This window comes from Scardinius erythrophthalmus (genome assembly GCF_964197995.2).
Source record: "Scardinius erythrophthalmus genome assembly, chromosome: 1".
Classification (NCBI taxonomy): domain Eukaryota; kingdom Metazoa; phylum Chordata; class Actinopteri; order Cypriniformes; family Leuciscidae; genus Scardinius; species Scardinius erythrophthalmus.
The window spans coordinates 36,979,359-37,006,624 of NC_138221.1; the positions used below are offsets into that span (position 1 = coordinate 36,979,359).

Genomic DNA, 27,266 nt, shown 5'->3' on the forward strand with positions numbered 1-27,266 from the left:
GCCGATCTAACTGCAATTGATGAACCACCGTCACAACCCAATTTGAAGGTATACTTCCATGCACTGTCAAGAATGGAAAATCAAGGAGCAAGAAAATTAAAAATGAGAATTAAATGTTGTTTTTTTTTGGCACAAAAGCTTAATTTCCACCAGGCTGATTGCATTGTAGCCTATAGCTTATGGTTGATTTAACAGAATAGGGAGAGTGTTGTTATTTATTTCAAACCGTGCTCTGCTCATGTTTTCAGTATTTGATTTTTTTTTACTTTTAGCTTACTTATTTTCGGGTGAACTGTCTTTGCACTGCTGACCAGTGGCGGCGTTTCACAAAACATAGAGTTTGGCATTCCCTCTGGGCATAGGCCTACATAGAACAACGACATTACCGAACGATATACCTCACATTATACCAAACAAAATGCACGATGCACTATTGACTCTTTAGTGTTAATACGCTGTGAGTTTTAATTAATAGTGTATATTAATTAGCATTAGGCTAAATATAAAAACGCATGCCATACCTTTTTGTTGCAGTGCAAATTCTATTGCATAAGTGTAACGTTTTGCTGACAGCACAGTCCTATTTATTTATTTATTTATTTATTTATTTATTTATTTATTTATTCAGCTTCCATTCTCCTGATTGCTATTATTTAATGTCTTCGTTAAAAATACATCCAGGGAAGATTGAATAGGCCTGTTTCTTTTCATTTTTACTCTATCTGACAGCTAGTCAAAAGGACGCGCGATTAGTGATTCAATAAACTGTGGCTGCGCACACTCACTCCACACAATTATTTTTATAATGATACTTTTACAATAATGTATACAATGTATGGGTACTATACGGTTATCCGGACCACATGTGATGACCTACCCCAACCCCGCCCCTAAACCTACCCGTCACTGGGGTTACGACCAACCAAGGGCGGATGTGGTCAGGTGTGGTCCGGATAACCGTATAGTACCCATGTATGTGTTCATTAACAATCGGACATTGTGTTTTCGACGTTGTTAAAATAATAAATAGACGTTTTTTTTCTGATGTGGGATCCAATCAAGTCGGCTTTAAGATCATATGAGAGCAGTGCTCATCGTGAATGCTCATCGCATGTTTTGCCTTTGGATTTATTATCAAATTAATATTATAATAATTGTTTAAGCAATTTTATTGCACTGAAGTATTACGTATAGCAAGAGAAGGAAAAGTCACAAAGTCTCATGCATTTGGATGAAAGAAATTTCATAAATAAATAAATAAGCCCAGATTTTACAGTGGGAAACTGTGTTGAATTGCTACAGCATCATATTATGTAAACTGCATTTATGACAAACAAAGAACTACACAGATGCATAGGATATCATAACGATCTATCAATAAATGCACACACGTTGTCCTCTGCTGACGCTGCGGAGATAATAGGCTACTGGTAGGAGCCGGGTTCATATGACTTTTAATGACATATGAGGCGATCACGAATTAGTGTACAGTTAAAAGCACATTTTTAGGGGGTCTGGGTGTAAATAGGGGGGTTAAAGGAATAGTTCACTTTAAAATGAAAATTCTGTCATCATTTACTCACCGTCAAGTTGTTTCAAACCTGTATGAATGTCTTTCTTCTGCTGAACACAAAGGAAGATATTTAAAAGAATATCAGTAACCAGACAGTTTCTGGGTCCCATTGACTTCCATAGTATATTTTTTTCCTACTATGGAAGTCAATGAGACCAGAAAATGTCTGGTTACTGACATTCTTCTAAATATCTTCCTTTGTGTTCAGCAGAAGAAAGACATTCATACAGGTTTGAAACAACATGAGGGTGAGTACATGATGACAGTATTTTCATTTTAAAGTGAACTATTCCTTTAAATCCCTCCTAAAATCTTAAACGAGCATCATCATTAGCTGATGTTTTATGACTCTGACTGCTACGCAAACGCCGCCCCTGCTGCTGACCAGCCTGAATAAAATAGACAGGTTATTGTCTATGCTGGTTTGTCCAGCCTTTATTGAGCTCTGTTGGTTGAACACACCCCCTTTGCCCCTCCCCCCTAAGAAAAACTATAGGCCCACTCACTTTTTCACTGACGCCACGCGCGTCTCTCAGTCGGGATTCGGGAACAGCTCGATCGCGCGCAGAGCTGGGGTCAGTGGAACAGCAGAACTGTTGCGTGTGTTCCAGGAAAGTTCGAAACGCCCTTTTTGGGAAGTTCCACTTCAATGTTGCTTTTTCGAAGAGGGGAGTTTATAGTAAACCATCATTTATACGGTTTAAACTGCTCGTCGTGTGTTTTCATGCGTCTGTGACTGACAAACGTTTAATTTGTCTACAGAGTGGTCAGTAAATTCTTTTTCTTTTCTTTTTACTCTGCGGTCGCAACAACGAACTGTCATATACAGTTACAGTCAAAAGGTATGAGAAAACTATATTTTGTGTGGATATCATAGTTTAACATTTTATCTTGTTACATATGCTATATGTAATTGTTTAAAATGTATGACATTATATTTCTGCTAATAGGAAGTACAGGATGTTTTCCACATTTCTTTGTCAGATCATCCTCACACTCTTCTGCCAAACACTTTGTTACGGTAAATGTTTCTTTCGCTAAGAATATGCTCTTGCTCTATTTGTGACTTTGTTACATTAATATATAATATCCCCATGTGTATCTGCTCTGCTCTTCTTGTGTGTGTGTGTGTGTGTGTGTGTGTCACAATCGTTTACAAATGTTTAGCTCTATACACTTTTTTAAGTTAGTGTCTTTCCCTTCTGCTCAGTATTTAATCGTTGATTCATTAATTTATTTAAAACATGTTAATGACAAGCTGATGTGGATGTGGAAGAAAAATGCTGATTCAGATGACACCACTTTTATGTTTTTTTGCAGTGTTTTACTTCTACCTTGGTCATTTGTGATAGTGACTTATTTTATTTCCCATCTCTAAAATCTCTGTAGAACCCACAGAGAAGGACTTGAAGTGTTTCAATGACTATGAGACAGAAATGAAGTGCAGTTTCTGGTTTGACGGACTCATAAGTTGCTCTGGATACAAACTCAACATCGCACAGACTGTAGTAGATACGTATGTATTTGTTCAATTCCTCTGTAACTATAACTAAAATTATTTACTGTTCATTTAGCAATCAACTGACACTATTAACTCTTATATTACAGGTTAAAAAAATATACATGCATCTTTGAGAGAAATCATCTCAGTGCCAACTGTGAATGCAAAATTGAAGTCCAAGGGTTTGTTTCAAAAGAGAATATCTTTACTACACTTCTGAACGGACCAAATGTTTTATTAAGCAAAACATTTGTGACAATGGACTTCAGTGAGTATATTTGTTGTCTATATGTTCTTGTTAGGCTTTTTCCATTACTTTTAAATATTCTGAAATTAAAAAGAAAAAGGTGTTATCTGGCCTTATCTGACACATTTACAAATATGTGATTTCCATTTTCTGCAGTCAAACCAAAAACTCCAGTCTTATCAGTGCGGAAGACTGAAAATGGAAATTTTTATGTAACTTGGGATGACAAGTATGGGAATGGAAGTTTTGCAGAAAGTTTGGAAATACATCTGACCTATAGGACTGAAGGAGGAGTTGAAACTGTAAGGAAGATGATATATAGATGATATTAAATTAATTCATGCATATTCACATATAGATGTATCATAAAGAAATAAATTAAAATAAACACTTTGTCCATACAGATTTCCAATGTGTCAAACTCCCGGGGATTCTTTGGGATTGTGGGCATAAATCTCCAGCCAAACACCAACTACATTCTGACAGCAAGAATGAGCACAAACTATAATGAACGCAAGATATTGAGTGACCAGAGCGCACCGGTTGAGTTCACCAGCTGTAAGTCAATGTGTTTTGTTCTCAGAGTTATTACTGCGTGTGTTTTAATGCTCTTTAATAATCCTGATCAATCTATATGTGCTCCACAGCCTCATCTCCAAATGAATTACTCAGAACGATGGTTCCGCCTCTATGTGTTGTTTTAATCATCATCATTTGTACTATCTTCATCTGTGTTTTGAGGTGAAATCTCTGTTTTGTGTCTCGCCATCATTCTACATTTTGCATTTTTGCTATTCCTTTGTGCATCCTTGACAAATTTAGTTCTGACACACTTTACTTCCTCGTTACAGAATGAAGATGAATTGGTGGGACAAGATCTCCAAGCCAAAAATAAATGCCAATCTTGGAGAAGAGAAGGTTGGAGAAAGATATGCAATTTGTTTGGTTAACTATTTATAGTTTTCTATGTGCTCAACCCCTTGTTTTATTTTATTTTTTTTTCATTCTTGTTTAATAGGGTCATATTTTGCCTCCTTCCATTATGAACTTCTCCTCAATCCATGTAGAGATTCCAAAACTGGACTTTAAGGAGGAAAAGAACTTGTAAGTTTTCCCAAAATCTTCAGAAACACATGACAGACTAGCATCGCTCTAATTCTGATTAATAATGCCTCAACATGTTTGTCTCTCTACAGGATCTGCGCTTTATCATTTGATACAAACAATGAGAATAGTTCCCACAGTGTTGAGTCAGCGGCAGACGGTTATGGCCAGGCTGGTTTTGATTCTGGTAATGACAACGAGAATTGCAGTCTGATCAACATCTCATCACGTGTCGAACATGCCCTGGAGGAAGATTTCAAACTCTTTAACAACACACCCATCAATCAGCAAGTCAAGAGTGATGATACCAGTTCCTCAAGAGAACGCAACCGTGCAAACCGAGATTCGGGCAACTGCTCTGGCTCATTGGTTTTCAGCAACATGTCGTATTTGGGATCGGCCAATGATGATGATTCTTCCTTCCTGGGTCACAAGTGCTGGGATCATTCCTGTCAATCTGACAAAAGGGACATTTTTAGCTTTGAAAACTCTATGATTGCTGATATCAGCAAGAGCCAGTGTAACGTTCCCACTAATGATGCTTTGGAAGACGGATATCAGCCCTTCAACGGTGTTGTGAAACAGGGAAATGATGCGGATGTTTGTTTGAACCTTTCAAATGATGTTGATTCTGATGAAAAGTTAATTTTGAAAAATCTCATCACTAGTAAAAATCCACTATATCCTTCTCTATTTGTTCATGATGGCAGCGTCACACCAAGTGATGGTGGGTATCAGGCTTTTGAAGGCTTAACAAAGAGCACAGAAGGACAGTGGAGCACGAGCATCAGAACTGAACAAGCGCTTAATGAATGTGGAGCGCTGAAATTCCCCCACAGCACCGGCCAAGATCCTACATCATCAGAGCAGCAAAGTTTGTGGCCACCTTCTTTGCATTTTCCACCCATTATTGAAATAGACACTTCATATCAGTCTTTTTAGCTGTGCTGTACATAACTGAAGCACTGAATTATTTTTAGATGTAACATACAAAGTTACAAAGAAATATGACCAGTATACAATCTATGCAAATGTTCATTGTTTATGTAGACTCAAAGCCAAGACCTTGCATTTAGGTTTCACTGTTTTTACATGAAGACTTGTGCCTTAAATGGTCAAAGAGGTTATGCATTTCTATTTTTGATGTTCATTTTGCTTTATTATTGGTCACAATTACACACACTATGTTAAATGTGACACTGAGTCACATTTGCAAATGCAAATTTTAAAAGCATGATAACAAGGCCAAGACGGTTCTTATCATTCTGTGCTGTTGAAACAAATGACAGATATTTGCTTATTCATCTTGCAATGATTCATTCCTCTGAAACTGTGACCAGTAATAGGAAAGTTTAGGTTTAATAACTAAATATTTGCATAGAATGTTGGACATAGAAACAATAAGAAGCACTGTGCCTTAAATACTCTAGGAATTTTAAAGACATTTCTAAGCCTATATTTGATATCTGAGTCTGTGAAATAACTTGTATTTTTATTTTGTGCATTGTTTTTTTTCTACAAATAACAAGATTCAGTCTGTGTGATATATTCAGATGACACTGTTATGTTTTTGGTTAGCTTGGACATTTCATAAAGACTTATCAGCCTGTTTAACTATGCTGTCAAACAAATGATAGATACGTGCCAAAAACTTTTCATTATTTTTTGTATGTTGTCTATATAATCTGCCTACACCATGGTGTCTAAAAATGATGTTTTATAAACAAAGTTCGGGAGGAGCACGTTCAAATAATCAATCCAATCTACTCGTCATCAAACAATTATGTCTACCCTAATCAGCATGACAAGAAGTATATATATATCCACTCTGTCAACTCACCTAATATTCCTTGACAGTTTTCCAGCATCCCTCCACCACCCCGACTCCTCACTCTTGGCTCAATCTTTTATAGCCTGGAATACGGGGTGAGTACTCTGGGTTCGGGCCGAATACCGAGCCCTGAGCCCTCTCCTCGGACAGCACGCCAAATACGCATTTATTCTATCTGACTTATTTGTAAGTGTGAACTAGTGAAATGCTAAATAAGAGCAATGTAAATACACTGCTATGTTTATACTTCTCTAAAGTAAAACCACAGAATGGTAAAACAGATTCTGTGAAATACTTGAGTCTGTCAGTTGTGTCACTTTTGTTTTATGCTATCTGTGTTAACCAGGAAGCTACATAAATTTTTCCAGGGAAAACACGTCATACACTTAAGTGCATGTCTAGACATTTACACATTCTAATAAAGACTGCTTTCACTGAAGTATGTCTAAACATGGGACAACTTGGTTCTTATAAAGCAGGTTCACTGAGGTATGTCTAAACATGGGAAACCTTTGTTCTCTTAAAAATGACTGTTGGAGAACCCTTATGTATAACCAAGACAATACTTAAGTTCAACTAAACAATAGTTCAAATATGATGATGTTCCCACGGTAATGGGACACAGGCAGTCATTTTAAGATATATTTGACTCAGATGGTACTTCATCACTGTCGGGGCTGTGGTGGGGCATTTGAGGGCCGTGTTAAAAAATTTCATTGTGATGAAGAGTTTAAGCAGATGCTGGATACTGCCACGTCCACCAGCAAGTCACTGAGACCCGGGGCCAAACGGAGACGCATAGAGAGCACACGGATGGATGGTTACCTCGTTACAGGGCCTACAGGAGGACACAGAGGTGATGATGACTTGAACTTCGGAGATTGTACTACAACACTATTGATTCGGTGGTTGGGGAACTGGAGCGTAGATTCAGCGAGCGCAACTCACAACTGGCAAGTGCACTTGCAGCACTAAATCCAGAGGCCGATAACTTCCTTGATGTGAAAGCTGTGAAGCATATTCTCGACCTGTCAGAATCGATTATGATTGATGCTGAGTTTGAAGTTGCTAAAGAGTTTTTAATGTCACAAAAGCAAGCAATGCAGGGAGACTGGACCATACAGCACATAATCTCAACGTACCTCAACCATCTGATTGCCATGCCCATGCTGACTGCTTTCAAACATGCATTAACATTTGGCGCATCCACAGCAATGTGTGAGAATTCATTCTCCACTCTGAAAAATGTTTTTTCGGAACACAGACGCACAATGCTACACGAGAGAAAGGCCAGGTTGGTTCAGCTTGCATTCGAGAAAGACTTGACACGCAAATGCACAAGCGAATGGAAGGACACAGTACTTAGGCTACGTCTACATTAATCCGGATACATTTGAAAACGGCGTTTTCGTTTATAAACGCTCTCCGTCCACACTAGCGTTTTCAGGCGTCTTCGGATGTTTCAGTGTGGATGAGAAACTTTTGAAAAACGCTAAATTCACCTTTACTGCGCATGCGTTAAAACCCCACAAAAGATCACTGATATGATTCAGATGGAAAAATAAATAATGAAGTAGTTTATTTAATAAAAAATTTAAATAAATAAATCTAAATAATTTAGTCAAATATCTCACCATTCACTGATGCGGTCCAGGTCACACGCAGTCACCATAAGTTTGGTCTAAAACGCTAAAACTGCTCTCATGTATTGCCGCAGGACAGCAAATGTGAGTAAATCCTGTCATCTTTGCAGGACTGTGATATGAAGTGTGTGCAATGTCGAATACTTTTAGCAACAGTGTGAAAGTGAACAGCACATAACAGGCACAATACTGGTATAAATACAAATATCTATTGGTACAATATGCGTCACATGACTAAATTCACGTCATCGGATTTAAATACCACCGGTTTCACAGTCCACACTAGAACGTGAAAGCGGTGTTTTGAAATGTATCCACTTTGGAGTGCGTTTTCAAAAAGCTTCGTTTTCATTAATAAAAACGCCGTCCCAGTGTGGACGGAAGGCCAAAACGGAGAGAAAAATATAAGTTTTCAAACGAACACGTATTATTGTGGACATGGCCTTAGACGGTTCAGCAGCAACACTCGTCGCCTGCAACTCTTCTGAGGTTAAGTTGTTTGTTCATTTCACTTGTTGAAGCCAGCCCTGGCTTTCATGATAAGGCCTACTAAGCAGGTGAATTGTTGATGAATGTTTGCTGGGTCTATCTGCATTTGTGTTTTATACTTGGCTGCCTGTAAGATATATGGGCTTATGTCATTTCTGCCTGGTGCATGGCTTGTCCAATAGGCTACTTGCTGCCCAGTGATGTCAGCGGTGTTGTCCAGGGGTGTTTTTGATGATGGTGGAAGCTGGTGTTGTCTAATGTTTATAACCAGTGGTAGGCCTACTTAATGGTTTTCTGGAAGTGCATAAACTGTTGAGAGGTGGATAAACTATTTCTAACATGTCAGAGATGGGTAAACGGCATTTATTTGCGTTTAGCCTCCACGACAGCCCTCCGCTGTGTGTGACTGAGCTGGAGGAGTAGAGAGAGGGCATAACTTTACCCCACCCCTTTCTGCCTTTTAGTATCGTCTTCGTGTGTGTGACTGAGTAAACTGTGTGCATAGGACTACCACATAGCCTCTAATTGACATGATATGGAAATTAACAACAACAAGAATAAATGAAATTCGCGAATAATAATTAACAATAATAAATAAAAAAAACCGTGTTTTTGTTTTTATAGCATTTCTGCTGTGTTCGCCACTGCGTCAAAATATTTCTCAAATGTTAAAATAAAGTAAATATAATCTCCTCAGTCCTCCGAAGATCCCGAAAAAAATGTCTGTTGGTGCTTCAATGACTACTTTGCTCAGGAAACCTGTCAATCACAGCTGTCAATCATGACGTTACACCCATAGATATCATATAAAGGCTAGATGTCTTAAGGCGGAGTCACTTCCGGCATCACCGGTGGCCATCTTACTACAGGGCTCTGTGAATTAAGGTGAGTGATCAGCATGCACACAAATCCTCTTATCTCGGTGAAATCTTGACGGATTTACAAACGGTTTGGTTTCTTACAAACGTCATTACCATGGCTATAATTCTTTCATATGGAAGTCCATTTGTATAATTTTTCATATGTATGCAGTTTCATAGCTACATCTCTGATGTTTATAACAAACCAAACCAAATCGGTAGAAAATTGAGCAAGTTATGGTTATTTAAAAGTACATGCACCATGTTACGAGTGAGCGAGCACCCTGTCGTAAGATGGCCGCCGTGTGCGGACGTCGACCTCCATTGGCCAGCAGCGCGGACGAGACATCTAGCCTTTATATGATATATGGTTACACCACCGTTTTTATAGCATCACGTAACTAACTAAAAAACAACTTATTTTTGAAACAGACACTTGAACTTACATCAAATGAAAGAAACCACATTTGGAAAATAGATATTTGAAGCAGTGGCGTAGCCACGAGGGGGCCTGGGTGGGCCTAGGCCCCCTCATTTATATGTCCGGCCCCCTCAGATTTCTGATGGCTTAAAATAAAATAATAAAAATAAGAAATTATTGATGTGTTAGTCTAACTGATAGATTGACCGGTCAAAATACTGCGCGGTAAAATGCGGCTGTTTTCAAACTTGATTTGACTTGTGCATTACCTACGCTGTCATCTTCGCGTGAGAGTTCATGCGGTGAATGGCAGCGTTGTGCAAAGTACAATATTACGCACGGAAAGATGAGCGAGAAGGAGAAAAGCTATCTACATCTGAGTTTGCTTCAGCTTACTACAAGACGACAGCGAGTGAAGCGGCTAGTAGACAGAAACGTATATTTCATCACAGGATGCACAGGAATAGCGGTGAGACTTCGACTCAGATCGGCACAATGCGCAATGACTTGTTTGCAATTGATGAACCGCCTTCACAACCAGTGAATGACCACATTTCCTGTATAGCCTATATCTGTTGTATATGAAGAGTTTGGTTTCAAAACGCGATAAATTCATTATGATTAATTTTGAGTAATAATGTGTTTTCTTTACCAAGAGAGTGGAAAGATTAAAACCACTATTTTTTGTTTCAAACTTTCACATAGCATATTTAGGTTATAATAACATAACAATTTCAAATCCATATTTTGATTTTCAAATATTTATTATAAAAAAGGATTAGTTTCCCCCCAAAATGCAATAAATTCATGACACTTTTTCCCCAAAATGCAATTAATCCATTGAATCAATATAAAAGTTATTTTTCATATTTTAACTGTTGAAATACACAACAAAGTAAGTTGATCCACATATGACAGCCTCTGAACTTGGTCAATACTAATCTTATATAACTTACAGGCACTGGACTAAAAATAGCCGACATTAAAATCACCATCGCTAAGAAATACCTCCTGAACTTTTTTTTACGGCGATCAGCTGTAAAATGGCTTGGTCCTGCTCGGTTTTTGTTGACTTTGAGTAAAACAATTGAAAGTTTTTCAAAAGATCCCCTGGGGTTAAAGTGTCAGCGTGACAGAAGTTTGATGCTGTCGTGTGAGAAAAAGCAACAGTCGAGATTTTTCCTCCTCCCTCAGTCATCTTCTTAATCTCCTCAAGTAGCCTAAATGATTAGATTTCAATGGCTTACGTTTCTTCCCCACCACAGGGTCACCAATGCCGTCAAAATGATTATTATTATTTATTTTTTATTTTTTTGTGGATCACAAACAGTGGCGGCTGGTGCTAAAAAAATTTGGGGGGGCGCAACAAACTGAATTATTAATCCAGGACTGAATGTAGGCTAATTGTTAAATAACAATTTAACAGTGATAATAATGTAGCTATCATTAGCCTAAAGTTTAGCTAAAACTTCAGCTTGTAGGGTTGGGAAATAGCCAATTGCCAAATAAATCTGAATTTTTGGGCTAAATGGTGATGTATGGTATAATCTGAGTATTTAATTATTATTTTTCTATTTGAAAAAAAAAAAACCTGTATTTAATTTAAAAAAAAAATTTAATATCCTGATCAATATTGTCCTACAAACAATGTTCATATTGAAGGTTATAAAAACAAACATAGTGTAACCTTGCTGTCTATCTGCAGTCTATCCAAAAAAAGGGGTCAAATCACATTACATTCTAACATTGCAACATTACAATCTAAAAATAAAATAATGCTTTTTAAAGAAGTAGTTACATTTACTAAACTTAAAATAAAAGAAAGTAAAAACAAAGCTAATATCATAAAAATACACATGTAGGTTTGAAATTCTCTAGCACATTTATGTTCACAAACAACAACAAATATTCAACAACAAATATTTTAGCTAAATATATTTATAATTTAGTGCTAATGTATATTTTAGTCCGAATAATTGCGCTCCTATTCTATTGCACTCCGTCTGTTCGGCGCGCATGCACGCGGCGGCGCTCGTTCACGGAAGTAGGCTGCAGAAAGCTCGCCCACTCATGACAACAAACTGGAAATATTGACTTTCTAACATTTACAGATGGAGAATATGTCCGTGAAATGTAAGTTATGCACTGAGGAAATTATTGGATGTCACTTCAGCTTATGGCTAAATATTATTAGAGGTATATTTGTTTCCACCAATCGCTGCACAAGTGAAGTTTACGTATGATGACGAAAGCACGTTAGTGCGAGCCCTCCCGGAACCCATAGAGAATGCATTGCAGTGCCTGCAGTTCGAAAAAAAAAATCTTTGAATGTAAGTCTATGGGAAGACTCTGGGCGATTCTCAGCCAGAGTGAAATCGCCCAAAAAGAGGCGGTACTCCACAGAACGTGACTTGGCGCTGATTGGACTATATCCAGAGGCAGAACAACAGTGAGTGACTGCTAGCGTAACTCTGTGGTTGAATGAGATTGTGATTGAAAAAGTCCCTTTCACACTTTGGTGGTGCGTCGCCCGATCGCCCTAATGAAGAAACCGCCGCTGATCACAAAGTAGAAGGAAAACTGGGATGCCGGGTTTGTTCAAAGCGCCGCCGTTGCGGTTTAGAAAGCGTGGAATGGTGCGCTGACTGCGCGGATAGCATTTTATGTAAAATTAAAAATGGACATTTCAACACCGACCAGATAGCCTACAATACAGATTTTTGGGGGAACTAAAAAAAAATATATAGCCTACATATTTAACGTTTATCGCGTTTTGGAACCAAACTCTTATTTGCGGAGTAAGATGACATCATTGACACTTTTTATAATCGCCCTTGTAGGCCTACTTCATGTAAAAGATAATAATCGCCGAGCTATGTCGTAGGCTGCTATAGCCTAGGCTATATATATAGGCTATACTGTATATATATACTGTATATTAGTTGCCCCCTCATTTTAAGTTGGGCCCCCCCAAAAATAAAATTCTGGCTACGCCCCTGATTTGAAGTGTAATTTAATTGTTTAGTTGGTCTCACCCCTCCCTGTGTTAGTCAACGGGACGTGAGAGTCTCACGTCCCGTTGACTAACACAGGGAGGTGGGGCTTATGACCTATACTAGGACGAGTCACCGGGGGGCGATCGAGACGTTTTGGCTTCACTTTTCAGGGCTTGTGCGGCACGCTTGGTCTCACCATTATTCTGTTCTCATAGCATATCATATGTTAACGTTTATAGATGTCCAGCTATACATAACAACAATCTTTCGACCAATTATTTGGTGTTAGTGTGAGCAAGGATTTGTGTTAATATACATTAATTTGCATTTCTTCCCCAGCACGAATGTACAAAAATACTGCAATCTACGAACGAAGATGTTTCAATATGGAATGCATTTGACTCGTTTTGAACAAAAGATGGCACATTTACTATGTAAAGTTGCAAACAACACAAACAAATCTACATTTTCAATCTACAAAACAACATTTGTTTGCAACACCATGCAAACAAATCTACAAACACAAAGTTTAGCCTACTAATTATAAAGGTGGCATAAACTCCTTGAACAAATGGAATAAGAGCGACGGGATGATCTAAAACAGAAACAGATAAAAGCCAAAGCACAAATGTGTTTTGTCATCATACGGTTATGACATTATAAAGTAGCCCAGACAGCAACATATGTCCGCCCAGATCCGGGCCAAATCTGGTACACGTGGATTCCATGCGTAGCAGAAGTGGGCCGGACACTGTTGCTGTCTGGGAGGCTACCTGGTTGGTACTTGGTAGGCCTGTTTTTTTCTTTTATTTTTTATTTTTATGTGATTATATCAAAACCATATGTAAGGCATTCAAAGCAAACACAACTATACGTTTTAAAAAAGTTTTGTGTTTGCTGGGATATTGCCTGCAGGCCATGTTGTATTGTTAAACTCATGCCAGATCTGTCAATGATTATTCACACATAGTATGGCCTTTGTATCTGAAAGCAAAATAATGTCATGCCGTTTGCAACCACATGGCGTCACTATTGCCAGTAAGATTGAGGGGTCTTAAAAAGAACATCTCTCTGGTATTAAAAGAACATGGCAGCAGCTGAAAATTAAATATAAAAACATAATTCAATCAGGTAACGCATATTATGGGTGTAGGCTCAGACAGTTGTAAGTAGCCTACTCAATACACCAAAAATTATGACAAATAGTGTTATAAAGTTTACTCAACCAAATGCTCATCTTCACAGGACGATGGGGATAAAGAGTTTCTGCTGCCACAGAGAGGCCTACAGAGGTAATGTTAATATTATGTGTCTACACATCAAACAATCTACACATTCACATTTCTTCACATTTTTATGTGGAGTAGCCTATGGAATCTAAGGTTAAATCTAAGTATAAACGGGTATTCTTATCTCTCCCCGCGCCCCCAGAGTGTGGAAGAACAGCAAGAGGACGGTCCATCAAATTCTGTTGCACAGATGAACACAGTTCAGTGATTTTCTGTAAATGCCAGTTTAATTCTGTAGAATTTGTTTAGAACTATATTATGTAACTCTAATCTACTACTGTATTTTCAGTTGGCAGTTAATGAGTTATATAGACTTCATCTTATAAAAAAAAATAGAAAAAAAAAACCAGCAGTAAAAACAGCAATCAATAAATTTACTGAAATAATGAATGAGGTGTTTAAACACCGCTTCCTCTTTAAAAAAGGGGAGGAGACCGAAAAGAAACTCTGGGTTTACCAAAGAAAAACTGCTCCCGACCAGGTTAGGTTCACAGAGTAAGTTACCATGGTAACTGACTCTGAGTATAAGTTACCTCTCTTTCAGAAACGGGCTTGACTTACTCTGCTTTCTCAGGATTGACATAGGCTACCTCCCATTCTGAAACAGAAAACCCAGAGTTTCCTTCATTTCAGGGTTAACATACTCAGAGTTTTCACTTAACCTCCTTTCTGAAACAGGCCCCAGAAACTGTTGCAGAGAGGTAAACAAATAAATGATATATATATGAAGAGTTCAGATGCAAAAGCCTCTAAGTGCCATCTGAAATTTTCTTCTAGAATGACCATTTTTATAAAGCTTGTATATTTAAGTTAAGTAATTTCACTTAAATGACAATTAATAGGTAATTTGCATTGCCATTTAAGTGAAATTATTGAACTTAAATATACAAGCTTTATAAAAATGGTCATTCTAGAAGAAGATTTCAGATGGCACTTAGAGGCTTTTGCATCTGAACTCTTCATATATATATATATATATATATATATATATATATATATATATATATATATATATACGATACAGGAACTGAAAATAATTGCATGTGTCTCTGAAATGCAGTCTCATTTTGTGCTTCCTTTTTTGTGAACCTTGCATAATAATTTCCTTTGTGTTTGCCTAACCTTACCCAAAAAATAACACGTTACAACGAAGACCAATCTTGTTTATATCTAATGGGCGTTCTGTTTGTTTTCCGTGTAATTCTGGTGTGCCTATCCGCGTGCTTGAGCAGACTAGAGATCAGTGTGAGCGCGCGTCTCTCAGTCGGGATTCGGGAACAGCTCGATCGCGCGCAGGGCTGGGGTCAGTGGAACAGCAGAACTGCTGCGTGTGTTCCAGGAAAGTTCGAAACGCCCTTTTTGGCATATTCCACTTCCATGTTGCGTGGGCGAAGAGGGAAGCTTTTGGTAGACCATCATTTATACGGTTTCAACTGGTCGTCGTGTGTTTTCATGCGTCTGTGACTGACAAACGTTTAATTTGTCTACAGAGTGGTCAGTAAATTCTTTTTCTTTTCTTTTTACTCTGCGGTCGCAACAACGAACTGTCATACAGTTACAGTCAAAAGGTATGAGAAAACTATATTTTGTGTGGATATCATATTTTAACATTTTATATTGTTACATATGCTATATGTAATTGTTTAAAGATGTATGACATTATATTTCTGCTTATAGGAAGTACAGGATGTTTTCCACACTTCTTTGTCAGATCATCCTCACACTCTTCTGCCAAACACTTTGTTACGGTAAATGTTTCTTTCGCTAAGAATATGCTCTTGCTCTATTTGTGACTTTGTTACATTAATATATAATATCCCCATGTGTATCTACTCTGCTCTTCTGTGTGTGTGTGTGTGTGTGTGTGTGTGTGTGTGTGTCACAATCGTTTCCAAATGTTTAGCTCTATACACTTTTTTAAGTTAGTGTCTTTCCCTTCTGCTCAGTATATAATCGTTGATTCATTTAAAAAAAAAAAAAACATGTTGATGACAAGCTGATGTGGATGTTTTATAAAAAATTAAACAAGAACATGCTGATTCAGATGACACCACTTTTATGTTTTTTTATGCAGTGTTTTACTGTCGAAAGAACTTTTACTTTAACAAAACAACCTCTATCTTAGTAATTTGTGATAGTGACTTATTTTATTTCCCATCTCTAAAATCTCTGTAGAACCCACAGAGAAGGACTTGAAGTGTTTCAATGACTATGAGACAGAAATGAAGTGCAGTTTCTGGTTTGACGGACTCATAAGTTGCTCTGGATACAAACTCAACATCACACAGACTGTAGTAGATACGTATGTATTTGTTCAATTCCTCTGTAACTATAACTAAAATTATTACTGTTCATTTAGCAATCAACTGACACTATTAACTCTTATATTACAGGTTAGAAAAATATACATGCATCTTTGAGAGAAGTCATCTCAGTGCCAACTGTGAATGCAAAATTGAAGTCCAAGGGTTTGTTTTAACAGAGAATATCTCTACTACACTTCTGAACGGACCAAATGTTTTATTAAGCAAAACATTTGTGACAATGGACTTCAGTGAGTATATTTGTTGTCTATATGTTCTTGTTAGGCTTTTTCCATTACTTTTAAATATTCTGAAATTAAAAAGAAAAAGGTGTTATCTGGCCTTATCTGACACATTTACAAATATGTGATTTTCATTTCCTGCAGTCAAACCAAAAACTCCAGTCTTATCAGTGCGGAAGACTGAAAATGGAAATTTTTATGTAACTTGGGATGACAAGTATGGGAAAAGATATTTTGCAGAAAGTTTGGAAATACATCTGACCTATAGGACTGAAGGAGGAGATGAAACCGTAAGGAAGATGATATAGATGATATTAAATTAATTCATGCATATTCACATATAGATGTATCATAAAGAAATAAAATAAAATAAACACTTTGTCCATACAGATGTCCAAGAATGTGTCAAACTCCCTGGGATTCTTTGAGATTGTGGGCATAAATCTCCAGCCAAACACCAACTACATTCTGACAGCAAGAATGAGCACAGACTATAATGAACGCAAGATATTGAGTGACCAGAGCGCACCGGTTGAGTTCACCAGCTGTAAGTCAATGTGTTTTGTTCTCAGAGTTATTACTGCATGTGTTTTAATGCTCTTTAATAATCCTGATCAATCTATATGTGCTCCACAGCCTCATCTCCAAATGAATTACTCAGAACGATGGTTCCGCCTCTGTGTGTTGTTTTAATCATCATCATTTGTACTATCTTCATCTGTGTTTTGAGGTGAGATCTCCGTTTTGTGTCTCGCCATCATTCTACATTTTGCATTTTTGCTATTCCTTTGTGCATCCTTGACAAATTTAGTTCTGACACACTTTACTTCCTCGTTACAGGATGAAGATGAATTGGTGGGACAAGATCTCCAAGCCAAAAATAAATGCCAGTCTTGGAGAAGAGAAGGTTGGAGAAAGATATGCAATTTGTTTGGTTAACTATTTATAGTTTTCTATATGCTCAACCCCTTGTTTTATTTTATTTTTTTCATTCTTGTTTAATAGGGTCATATTTTGCCTCCTTCCATTATGAACTTCTCCTCAATCCATGTAGAGATTCCAAAACTGGACTTTAAGGAGGAAAAGAACTTGTAAGTTTTCCCAAAATCTTCAGAAACACATGACAGACTAGCATCGCTCTAATTCTGATTAATAATGCCTCAACATGTTTGTCTCTCTACAGGATCTCTGCTTTATCATTTGATACAAACAATGAGAATAGTTCCCACAGTGTTGAGTCAGCGGCAGACGATTATGGCCAGGCTGGTTTTGATTCTGGTAATGACAACGAGAATTGCAGTCTGATCAACATCTCATCACGTGTCGAACATGCCCTGGAGGAAGATTTCAAACTCTTTAACAACACACCCATCAATCAGCAAGTCAAGAGTGATGATACCAGTTCCTCAAGAGAACGCAACCGTGCAAACCGAGATTCGGGCAACTGCTCTGGCTCATCGGTTTTCAGCAACATGTCGTATTTGGGATCGGCCAATGATGATGATTCTTCCTTCCTGGGTCACAAGTGCCGGGATCATTCCTGTCAATCTGACAAAAGGGACATTTTTAGCTTTGAAAACTCTATGATTGCTGATATCAGCAAGAGCCAGTGTACAATTCCCACTAATGATGCTTTGGAAGACGGATATCAGCCCTTCAACGGTGTTGTGAAACAGGAAAATGATGCGGATGTTTGTTTGAACCTTTCAAATGATGTTGATTCTGATGAAAAGTTAATTTTGAAAAATCTCATCACTAGTAAAAATCCACTTTATCCTTCTCTATTTGTTCATGATGGCAGCGTCACACCAAGTGATGGTGGGTATCAGGCTTTTGAAGGCTTAACAAAGAGCACAGAAGGACAGTGGAGCACGAGCATCAGAACTGAACAAGCGCTTAATGAATGTGGAGCGCTGAAATTCCCCCACAGCACCGGCCAAGATCCCACATCATCAGAGCAGCAAAGTTTGTGGCCACCTTCTTTGCATTTTCCACCCACTATTGAAATAGACACTTCATATCAGTCTTTTTAGCTGTGCTGTACATAACTGAAGCACTGAATTATTTTTAGATGTAACATACAAAGTTACAAAGAAATATGACCAGTATACAATCTATGCAAATGTTCATTGTTTATGTAGACTCAAAGCCAAGACCTTGCATTTAGGTTTCACTGTTTTTACATGAAGACTTTGAACAGTGCCTTAAATGGTCAAAGAGGTTATGCATTTCTATTCTTGATGTTCATTTTTCTTTATTATTGATCACAATTACACACGCAATGTTAAATGCAACACTGAGTCACATTTGCAAATGCAAATTTTAAAAGCAAGATAACAAGGCCAAGACGGTTCTTATCATTCTGTGCTGTTGAAACAAAGTTGAACCAAATGATAGATATTTGCTTATTCAACTCTACAGTTGCAATGAATCATTCCTCTGAAAGTGTCACCAGTAATAGGAAACTTTAGGTTTAATAGCTAAATATTTGCATAGAATTTTGGACATAGAAACAATAAGAAGCACTGTGCCTTAAAGGGTAACTAAACCCCTGGTCAGAGCCTGACTCCATCCACTGGCAATATTTGAAAAATGCTGGAAAAGTGGGCAGACGCCAGCAGAGATAGAGGGGACGAACTGAGGGCGGGGCTGAGTGGGGTGGCGTGCACTTGAGACCCGCCGTGACGGATCAATTGACAGCTGCTGTCAGACTCTAAAATGGAGAGTGACTCACAGGGTCGTAAGACGACGTAAAGTACATGCATCTGATGAGTTTTATCGAGTTGATGTCAATAGCGCACTCTCTGTAGGCATATTCATATTTTGCCGCCATGTGGAAAAAATCCAGCAAAATGCGCCGGCACGTTTGTCGACCCCAGAGGATTAACTTTAGCCAAACCATAAATTGTGATTATATATATGATCACTCACATCAAGACGCCGCTGCAGTGGTGGAGTCCATGCAGGAGGAGTAGCGTTTGGCACTGTGTCGCTTTTAAGCGCGAGCTGTGTGGAGAAGCCCATTTCCACCTCTATTGCGTTGGAGAAGCAATCCCGCGTAAAATTCAGGTTGCACACTTGAGCTCCACTGGCGCCTAATTTCCAAGTCTGAAAGCTATGCAGTCCAACAGTGCTGTTGCAACCAGCAACACTACACCTACGTACCCTCCTGAACACTGTACTAAATACAGATATATCTACGCTAACTTGAAGCTATCCTAATTGATGCAATACTATGCGTGGTAGCTCGTACCAAGGGAGGGCGTGGTGAGCTGGAACCTGCTTACATCACGTAGTACCGCAAACATCCAATAGGAAAATTCAACTGCAGTAGCCACCGTTCAACCTGAAGAGGGCAGCACTCAGACGTTTTTACACCATATATTGTAGAATTAAAACACTTCATACCCAAATGCCAAAAAAGTAACTCGAATCAATGAACAGCACTAATAAAGCCCCATTCTTACAAATCATTAACTAAAAAAAGTTGGTTTAGGGTTTAGTTACCCTTTAAATACTCTAGGAATATGCAACGTATTACATTTCTTGTCAATTCACATGTTTGTTTTCTATTATTTGACATTTTCTCATTTCAAATTTTAAAGACATTTCTAAGCCTATATTTGATATCTGAGTCTGTGAAATAACTTGTATTTTTATTTTGTGCATTTTTTTTTTCTACAAACAACAAGATTCAGTCTGTTTGATATATTTAGATGACACTGTTATGTTTTTGGTTAGCTTGGACATTTCATAAAGACTTATCAACCTGTTTAACTATGCTGTCAAACAAGTGATAGATACGTGCCTAAAACCTTTCATTATTTTTTGTATGTTGTCTATGTAATCTGCCTACACCATGGTGTTCTACCATGCAAACTAAAAGCACTCTAAAAATGCTAAATAAGAGCAATGTAAATACACTGCTATGTTTATACTTCTCTAAAGTAAAACCACAGAATGGTAAAACAGAGTCTGTGAAATACTTGAGTCTGTCAGTTGTGAATTTGAACAGGTTTTGTCGGGGCTTTTGTTTTCTGCTATCTGTGTTAACCAGGAAGCTACATAAATTTTTCCAGGGAAAACACGTCATACACCTAAGTGCATGTCGAGACATTTACACATTCTAATAAAGGCTGCTTCACTGAAGTATGTATAAACATGGGACACCTTGGTTGACCTTAATTGGTTCTTGTAAAGCAGTAGCCTATGTTTAGGCATACTTCACTGATGTCTAAACATGGCAAACCTTTGTTCTCTTAAAGCAGTTATAAAGTATGATGTATAACAAAATGAAAGCTAAAGGTCCAGAAGTATGTAACTACTGAAAGTTGTCTTGAGATGAAATACAATTGTGCACTTTAGGCACGTTAAATTAATATATAGCTTTTCTTGTCAAACAAAAGCAAAAAAATGTAGATTAGTCATTTGGACAATTGCAGCGTCATCTGCTGGTCGTTAACGTGCATCATATTTTATAACACACGACGTAAATGACAACAGACATTCTTACAGAATGTGTATAATTGTGTATATGTGTATAAATCTGCCTACACCATGATACCATGTAAACTAAAGCATTCAAAACATTATCAATAAAATACACTGTTATGTTTATACTTATTCTCTAAAGTAAAACCTCAGAATGATGAAACAGTCTGGGTAATAATACAGGGGAATTTGAACAGGTTTTGTCGGGGCTTTTGTTTTATGCTACCTGTGTTAACCAGGAAGCTACATTATTTTTTTCCATAGAAAACACGTCATACACCTAAGTGCATGTAGACATTTACACATTCTAATAAAGTCTGCTTCACTGAAGTATGTCTTGTCTAAACATGGGACGGGACACCTTTCTCTTAAAGCAGTAGGCATAACGTATGAATAGAATTAGGTTATGTATAACAATAAAGAGCTAACGGTCCAGAAGTATGGACCGTCTTGAGATGAAATACGGTTGTGCACATTTGGCACGTAAAATTAATATATTGTTCTTGTCAAGCAAAAGCAAAATATTGTAGATTAGTCATTCGGACAATTACAGCGCCATCTGCTGGTCGTTAACGTGCATCATCTTTTACGACACGACCTGAAATGGCATCAGACAGTTCTACAGAATGTGAGTGTATAATTAATTTAAGTGTGAATGAGACTAATCGATCTGTTTAAGTTATTCGATATTTTCAACAACAAAATAATATTATAAGCATAAAGTATAGATTAGTCAGTGGTCAATTGCAGCGCCATCAGCTGGGCGTTTACGTGAAGTTCAAAAACAGGCTCATTTTCCATGACATCATGATGCACTGAAATGACAGCAGATATTTGAGCCTTGTTAAATAGTAGGCTAGTATAGGATAGCGAAGACTATGTTTTACCCTATCACATCTCACAAACTACAATAATTATAGCCTTCCAGTTATAAGGGATACATTCCCAAAACGTATCTTAAAGGAATACTCCACCGTCTTTTCATATTAAACTATGTTATTCCCTTAACTAAGACGAGTTGATACATACCTCTCTCGTCTCAGTGCGTGCACTCAATCGCTCTGGCGCGCGGCGAAACTTTGTTCACTCAGTTCATTCAATACGGGCCAAGCAGAGAAGCTACCAAACACCTCCACGTTTTCCCTATTTAAATACAGTTACTCGCGTAGTGTAACTCGACCTAGGACGGTGACACAAAACAAAACGTTGCACTTTTCTAAGCGTGTAAAATGGATAACTATATTGTATGGCGGAATACCATAGCAAGTGCTTGTAAGCACTTCGTCTTGGCGGAGTAATATCTTCACCAGAGGGAGCGGGGGCCGGTGAGAGGATTTTTCACGAGTGAAGATATCACCCCGCCAAGTCGAAGTGCTCATAAGCACTTGCTATGGTATTCCGCCATACAATATAGTTATCCATTTTACACGCTTAGAAAAGCGCAACGTTTTGTTTTGTGTCACCGTCCTAGGTCGAGTTACACTACGCGAGTAACTGTGTTTAAATAGGGAAAACGTGGAGGTGTTTAGTAGCTTCTCTGCTTGGCCCGTATTGAATGAACTGAGTGAACAAAGTTTCGCCGCGCGCCAGAGCGATTGAGTGCACGCACTGAGACGAGAGAGGTATGTATCAACTCGTCTTAGTTAAGGGAATAACATAGTTTAATATGAAAAGACGGTGGAGTATTCCTTTAAAACTGGAGCAAATCAGTCAGTCTTTTTTATATGATCAGTGTCATGATTATTAGCCTCAACATTTTGTAATCAATGCCCTCTACATGGCATTCGATAGATGGCCGCTTGACCACTTTGAGTGAGAAATCCAGTCATTTATATAGATCAGTGGTATGGTATCATTTCTCTCTTTTGCCTTGTTGGCTGTCAGCGTTGCTGGGCAACTTATTGAGCTGTCAAGGCCAACCACACCTGGGGCCTGTTTCAATAAGGAGAATCAACCAACTCTGTGTAAAAACTTGAACTCTGAGGGGCGGTTTCCCAGACACTGATTAAGACTAATCATAGACTAAATTGGAGATTTAAGATGGACTAACTGAAATTTAATTTCACAGACATGGTTTAAAATAGTCTCAGACTTTCCCTTAATCCTGAATTACAAAGTCTGATTTCCAGAAGTCTGATTAGAACTAGTCTAGATTTAAGTAAAGGCTTAAACTAAACCTGGCCAGAGGCAGGTTTAACTTCAGATTAATTGATGTTGGCCTCCAGATTGACCTTAGCAATAGAGGAAAATGGATTACCTGGACTATTTTAATGATGATGAAAGAGCTCCATTTAGACCAGACAGAAGGGTGGTTATGGACAGGAGCAACCCACTGAATGATTTTGATGACATCAACTTTCGTGACTGTTTTCGCATGTACAAAGCAACTGCAGCAGACATAATTAGTCTGCTTGAGACAAGGCTTTCATCTGATTCTTTTAGGGGAATGCCTATCCGTCCTTCGCTACAAGTACTGATCACCTTAAGGTTTTTGGCATGTGGAACCTTCCATCGTGAAACAGGCGATTTGTGTGGCGTAAGTGAACCAACTGTGTGCAAAATAGTCCACAAAGTGTGCAAAGCTATATGTGAACTGAAGTACGATTACATCAAGTTTCCTGATGCTGCTGGCCAAGCCAACTACAAGGTGGAGTTCTTTGAATATGGAAACTCCCCTGGAGTCATTGGCTGTATTGATGGATGTCATATTCCAATAAAGTGTCCCTCTACTGCAGATTCTGAGGAGTACAGAAATCGTAAAAACTGGTTCTCAATAAACTGGTTCCCACTATGCAGTTCTCCAACATTGTTGCAGGTTGGAAAGGTGCAACTCATGACACAAGAATTTTCCAGAACTCCTGTCTATACGCTCAGTTTGAAGGTGGTCAACATAGTGGAATCATACTTGGTGACAGTGGGTATGCACAAAACAACTTCTTGTTCACCCCTTACCTTCATGCAGTCACACCTGAGCAGCAGCGGTACAACCAAGCTCATATCCATACCAGAGGTACAGTGGAGCGCATGTTTGGTGTATGGAAGAGTCGTTTCCAGTGTCTCAGAAACACATTGCGCTTTGAACCAAGAAGACGCTATATTGTCATAATTGCAACAGCAGTGCTTCACAATTACAGCATGGCTGCCCAGATCCTCAAATGGAACATAGGGATGAACCAGATCTTCCCATGGTTGAGCCAGACAATGACTGGCGAGCAGAGATGCTTTTGCTTTGTGGCACTTCTAACAATAAAGTTACCTCAGATGATTGAAGACAACAATTGCCACAGATTGATGATGAACAAAAGTTTTATTTCACAAATTGAGATATCGGGACCCTGAATTGGTGCTGGTTTCAGTAGAACATTTGTACTGCTGCTGCTTCATGTTTCTCTCTTCCTCCTTCATGGCTAACTCAACATGAAGTATTTTCATCTTCTTTTCATGTTCATCTTTTAAATACTTTAATTTGTGCTCATGGAATTCCATGGCCAGTTTCTCGTGCATGGTCAGCCTCTTCTCAATATATCTCAGCCTCTTCTCTTCTCTTCTCTTCTGTTATTCTCAATATATATGATGCCACTTGGAAATATAAGGAAACATGGAATTAGTTTCCATTGATGACACTCAGTTATATATTTCATCACGGTCGGATGAAAACGTTAAATTATCCAAATTGACAGAGTGTGTTAAAGATATAAAAGATTGGATGACGCGCAATTTTCTTTTATTAAATCCAGACAAGACAGAGGTAATACTTATCGGTTCAAAAAAACGCCCACAAAACCTCTTACAATACAACTTTAACATAGTAGGGTGTCCTGTTACTTTATCCTCTACAGTAAAAGACCTGGGTGTTATACTAGACTGCAACCTGTCTTTTCAAAATCATATTTCATGTTACAAAAACAGCCTTTTTCCACCTTAGAAACATTGCTAAGCTACGTAATATGCTATCAGTTTCTAATGCAGAAAAGTTAGTTCATGCATTCATGACCTCGAGACTAGATTACCGTAATGCTTTATTAGCCGGTTGTCCTGCATCCTTAATAAACAAGCTACAGTTACTCCAAAATGCTGCCGCTAGAGTTCTTACTAGATCAAGAAAATATGATCATATAACACCAATTTATCATCACTACATTGGTTACCTATAAAGTTGACTATTGACTTATAAAGCCCTAAACGGCTTCGCTCCAGTTTATTTAACGGATCTTCTATCGCCCTATAATCCATCACACTCTTTAAGATCACTAAATTCGAGGCTTTTGGTCATACCTAGGATATCCAGATCCACCAAAGGGGGGAGAGCATTTTCACATTTCGCTCCAAAACTCTGGAATAGCCTTCCTGATACGGTTCGTTGCTCAGACTCGCTCTCCCAGTTTAAAACTAGATTAAAGACGCATCTCTTCAGCCAGGCATTCATATAATATTTTTAATCTTACAGTTAAATCCGGCCTCTAGTTCATAAATGCCAGAGGAGAACTGGCCCCCGACTGAGCCTGGGTTCTCCCAAGTTTTTTTTTTTTTTCTCCATTAGGTCACTTGATGGAGTTTTTCGGTTCCTTGCCACTGTTGCCTTTGGCTTGCTCAGTTGGGGATATTTAATTTAATTTAATCAATCAATAATACTATTGATCAACCTTACCAAACGTGGACATTTATTTTTCCACTAGAACCAAACCTTGTTGTGTTATTTTGATTTAATACTGTGAAGCTGCTTTGATACAATCTGTATTGTGAAAAGTGCTATACAAATATACTTGACTTGACTTGACTCTTGGTCCTTCTCATCTGGCCTGAATTAGTGACACCATCTTCCCTCCAGGCTGCTGCAGCTGTAGTGGGCTGACTTTCATCCTCTCTCAGGACCACCAAGCTCTGGTGATCATCTGAAAAGTATTATATTGCAGCATTAGTGAACAATATGTATTCAAAAGTTCAGTTCATGAAATATTTGTGGTTATAGGACTGCAAGAAATGACTGACAACAATACATTTTCCCTGCAGTTTAAGGATGGCATATATTGAATTAATGTGGCCTACCAAATGAGGATTGGAACGGGGCCCCATCTGAACTGTCCAAATGATCATCATCTGTGTGGCTATCAATGATCGAAGTCAACAAGTCTCCAAGGTCTCCGATCTTTCTGGGGGTCCACCACCAGTCTTGAAACGCTCCCTACGTGCAACAGCACTTGTCTTCTTTAAGTTTATTTTTATGTTTTTTCCACAGGATCTTAGAAAGATGAGAACATTTAAATTCTGTATGATGCTGTTTGTAATATTCTTGGATCAAAATGAAGCAACATTTCAAAGTTACTGACATGTAAAAGTAGACCAACAATAATACAGTATCTTACCTGAAGTTGTTGAAGTGTCCTGTTGCTTACTTTTTCATTCGAGTTAAATTCATTGCAAATTGAAGTCCAAGCATTATTTTTCTTGTTTTCTGTTGCTGAATCATGCTGTTTGTTCTCAATAATCAGGCTTCATAGAGAGTAGCTAGTTAGTCTTTATTAACCTTAGTCTGCAACTCCCTAGTCGGGTACTACTTAATCTCAAATAAAGCAATGTCTCGGAAAGCCCTTTTTAAGTCCGTGTTAATTTAAGTAGAATTAGCCAAGTCCTCATTTATTTTAAACTCTGTCTGGGAAACCGCCCCTGAGCTGATTTACCCTGAGATGGGAAACTCTGAGTTTTCAGTTTAAGAACAGCTGAAATGAGTTAGTTGACTGACTCTGAGTTAAGCGTGTGCACCACAACTATAAAAAGCTATTATCAATGGAGCACAGATATTATGAGTCACCATGGCAACAGTGGCAGAAAAAAAGAGGTCTGCATATTTCTCACCCGCAGAACTGGATGTTCTTCTGCAAGCATATGGAGAGCACAAACACATATTTAAAAAAAAAAACTAACAAAAAACAGCGACACAGCTGCAGTGGCGAAGGACAGAGAGTTAGCTTTGGAGAAAATGGCTGCTCGAATCAATGCTGTAATTTAATTAAAGGGATTACTCTTAATTCTTCTGTAATTGAAAGTTAAATCTGAAGTAATTGCATTAAATGCTGCATAGACTATATAACAATTCTTTAAAAAACAATAGTGGATTTAACATCAAATTTTAAAAGGTATGTTTTTTAATGTAACCTTCTCCCTCTACACACTTTGGTCAGTTTAAGAATAGTTTTCATGCAATTGTATATTGTTTATTTGAGAGCATTAAAAGTGCAGTTTCTTGTCTCTCCTTGTATTGTTCAAGTGGTTGAGATT

General features: G+C 38.1%; 2 protein-coding genes, 1 long non-coding RNA gene and 1 pseudogene across 7 annotated transcripts; 3 read left to right on the forward strand and 1 right to left on the reverse strand.

The window, feature by feature from the left end:
• The first annotated feature begins 2,091 nt into the window (after nt 1–2,091).
• On the forward strand, nt 2,092–5,971 carry LOC308691271 (uncharacterized protein). 2 transcript variants are annotated; one of them, XM_081366323.1, is made up of 11 exons: nt 2,101–2,245; nt 2,336–2,415; nt 2,524–2,594; nt 2,963–3,089; nt 3,182–3,342; nt 3,478–3,623; nt 3,726–3,879; nt 3,969–4,062; nt 4,173–4,239; nt 4,340–4,425; nt 4,518–5,971. In XM_081366323.1, the coding sequence occupies exons 3-11, from the start codon at nt 2,534–2,536 to the stop codon at nt 5,365–5,367; spliced, it is 1,746 nt and encodes a 581-aa protein (XP_081222449.1). In that variant the 5' UTR covers nt 2,101–2,245; nt 2,336–2,415; nt 2,524–2,533; the 3' UTR covers nt 5,368–5,971. The 2 variants fall into 2 exon arrangements, with proteins under 2 accessions (XP_081222448.1, XP_081222449.1); XM_081366322.1 differs by having other exon boundaries at nt 2,092–2,415.
• A 9,245-nt stretch (nt 5,972–15,216) lies between these two features.
• LOC308704315 (uncharacterized protein) lies at nt 15,217–21,117 on the forward strand. Of its 2 annotated transcripts, XR_014031787.1 has the most exons (11): nt 15,339–15,522; nt 15,632–15,702; nt 16,130–16,256; nt 16,348–16,508; nt 16,644–16,789; nt 16,890–17,046; nt 17,136–17,229; nt 17,340–17,406; nt 17,505–17,590; nt 17,683–19,026; nt 20,003–20,465. XR_014031787.1 is itself a non-coding variant. In XM_081388519.1 (10 exons), exons 2-10 carry the CDS (start codon nt 15,642–15,644, stop codon nt 18,530–18,532), a joined length of 1,749 nt encoding a protein of 582 aa, XP_081244645.1. In that variant the 5' UTR covers nt 15,217–15,522; nt 15,632–15,641; the 3' UTR covers nt 18,533–21,117. The 2 variants fall into 2 exon arrangements, 1 of the variants encoding a protein (XP_081244645.1); XM_081388519.1 differs by having other exon boundaries at nt 15,217–15,522; nt 17,683–21,117.
• A 2,121-nt stretch (nt 21,118–23,238) lies between these two features.
• LOC308695980 (putative nuclease HARBI1) lies at nt 23,239–24,259 on the forward strand (annotated as a pseudogene). Its single transcript has one exon. The product of its transcript is annotated as a putative nuclease HARBI1 (transcript).
• A 63-nt stretch (nt 24,260–24,322) lies between these two features.
• On the reverse strand, nt 24,323–26,689 carry LOC308692213. Of its 2 annotated transcripts, XR_014030315.1 has the most exons (4): nt 26,354–26,689; nt 26,037–26,229; nt 25,754–25,882; nt 24,323–24,569 (listed from the first exon to the last, which is right to left on the reverse strand). It is a non-coding gene; the product is annotated as an uncharacterized lncRNA (long non-coding RNA). The 2 variants fall into 2 exon arrangements; XR_014030316.1 differs by having other exon boundaries at nt 24,323–25,882.
• Between the last annotated feature and the right edge of the window lie 577 nt (nt 26,690–27,266).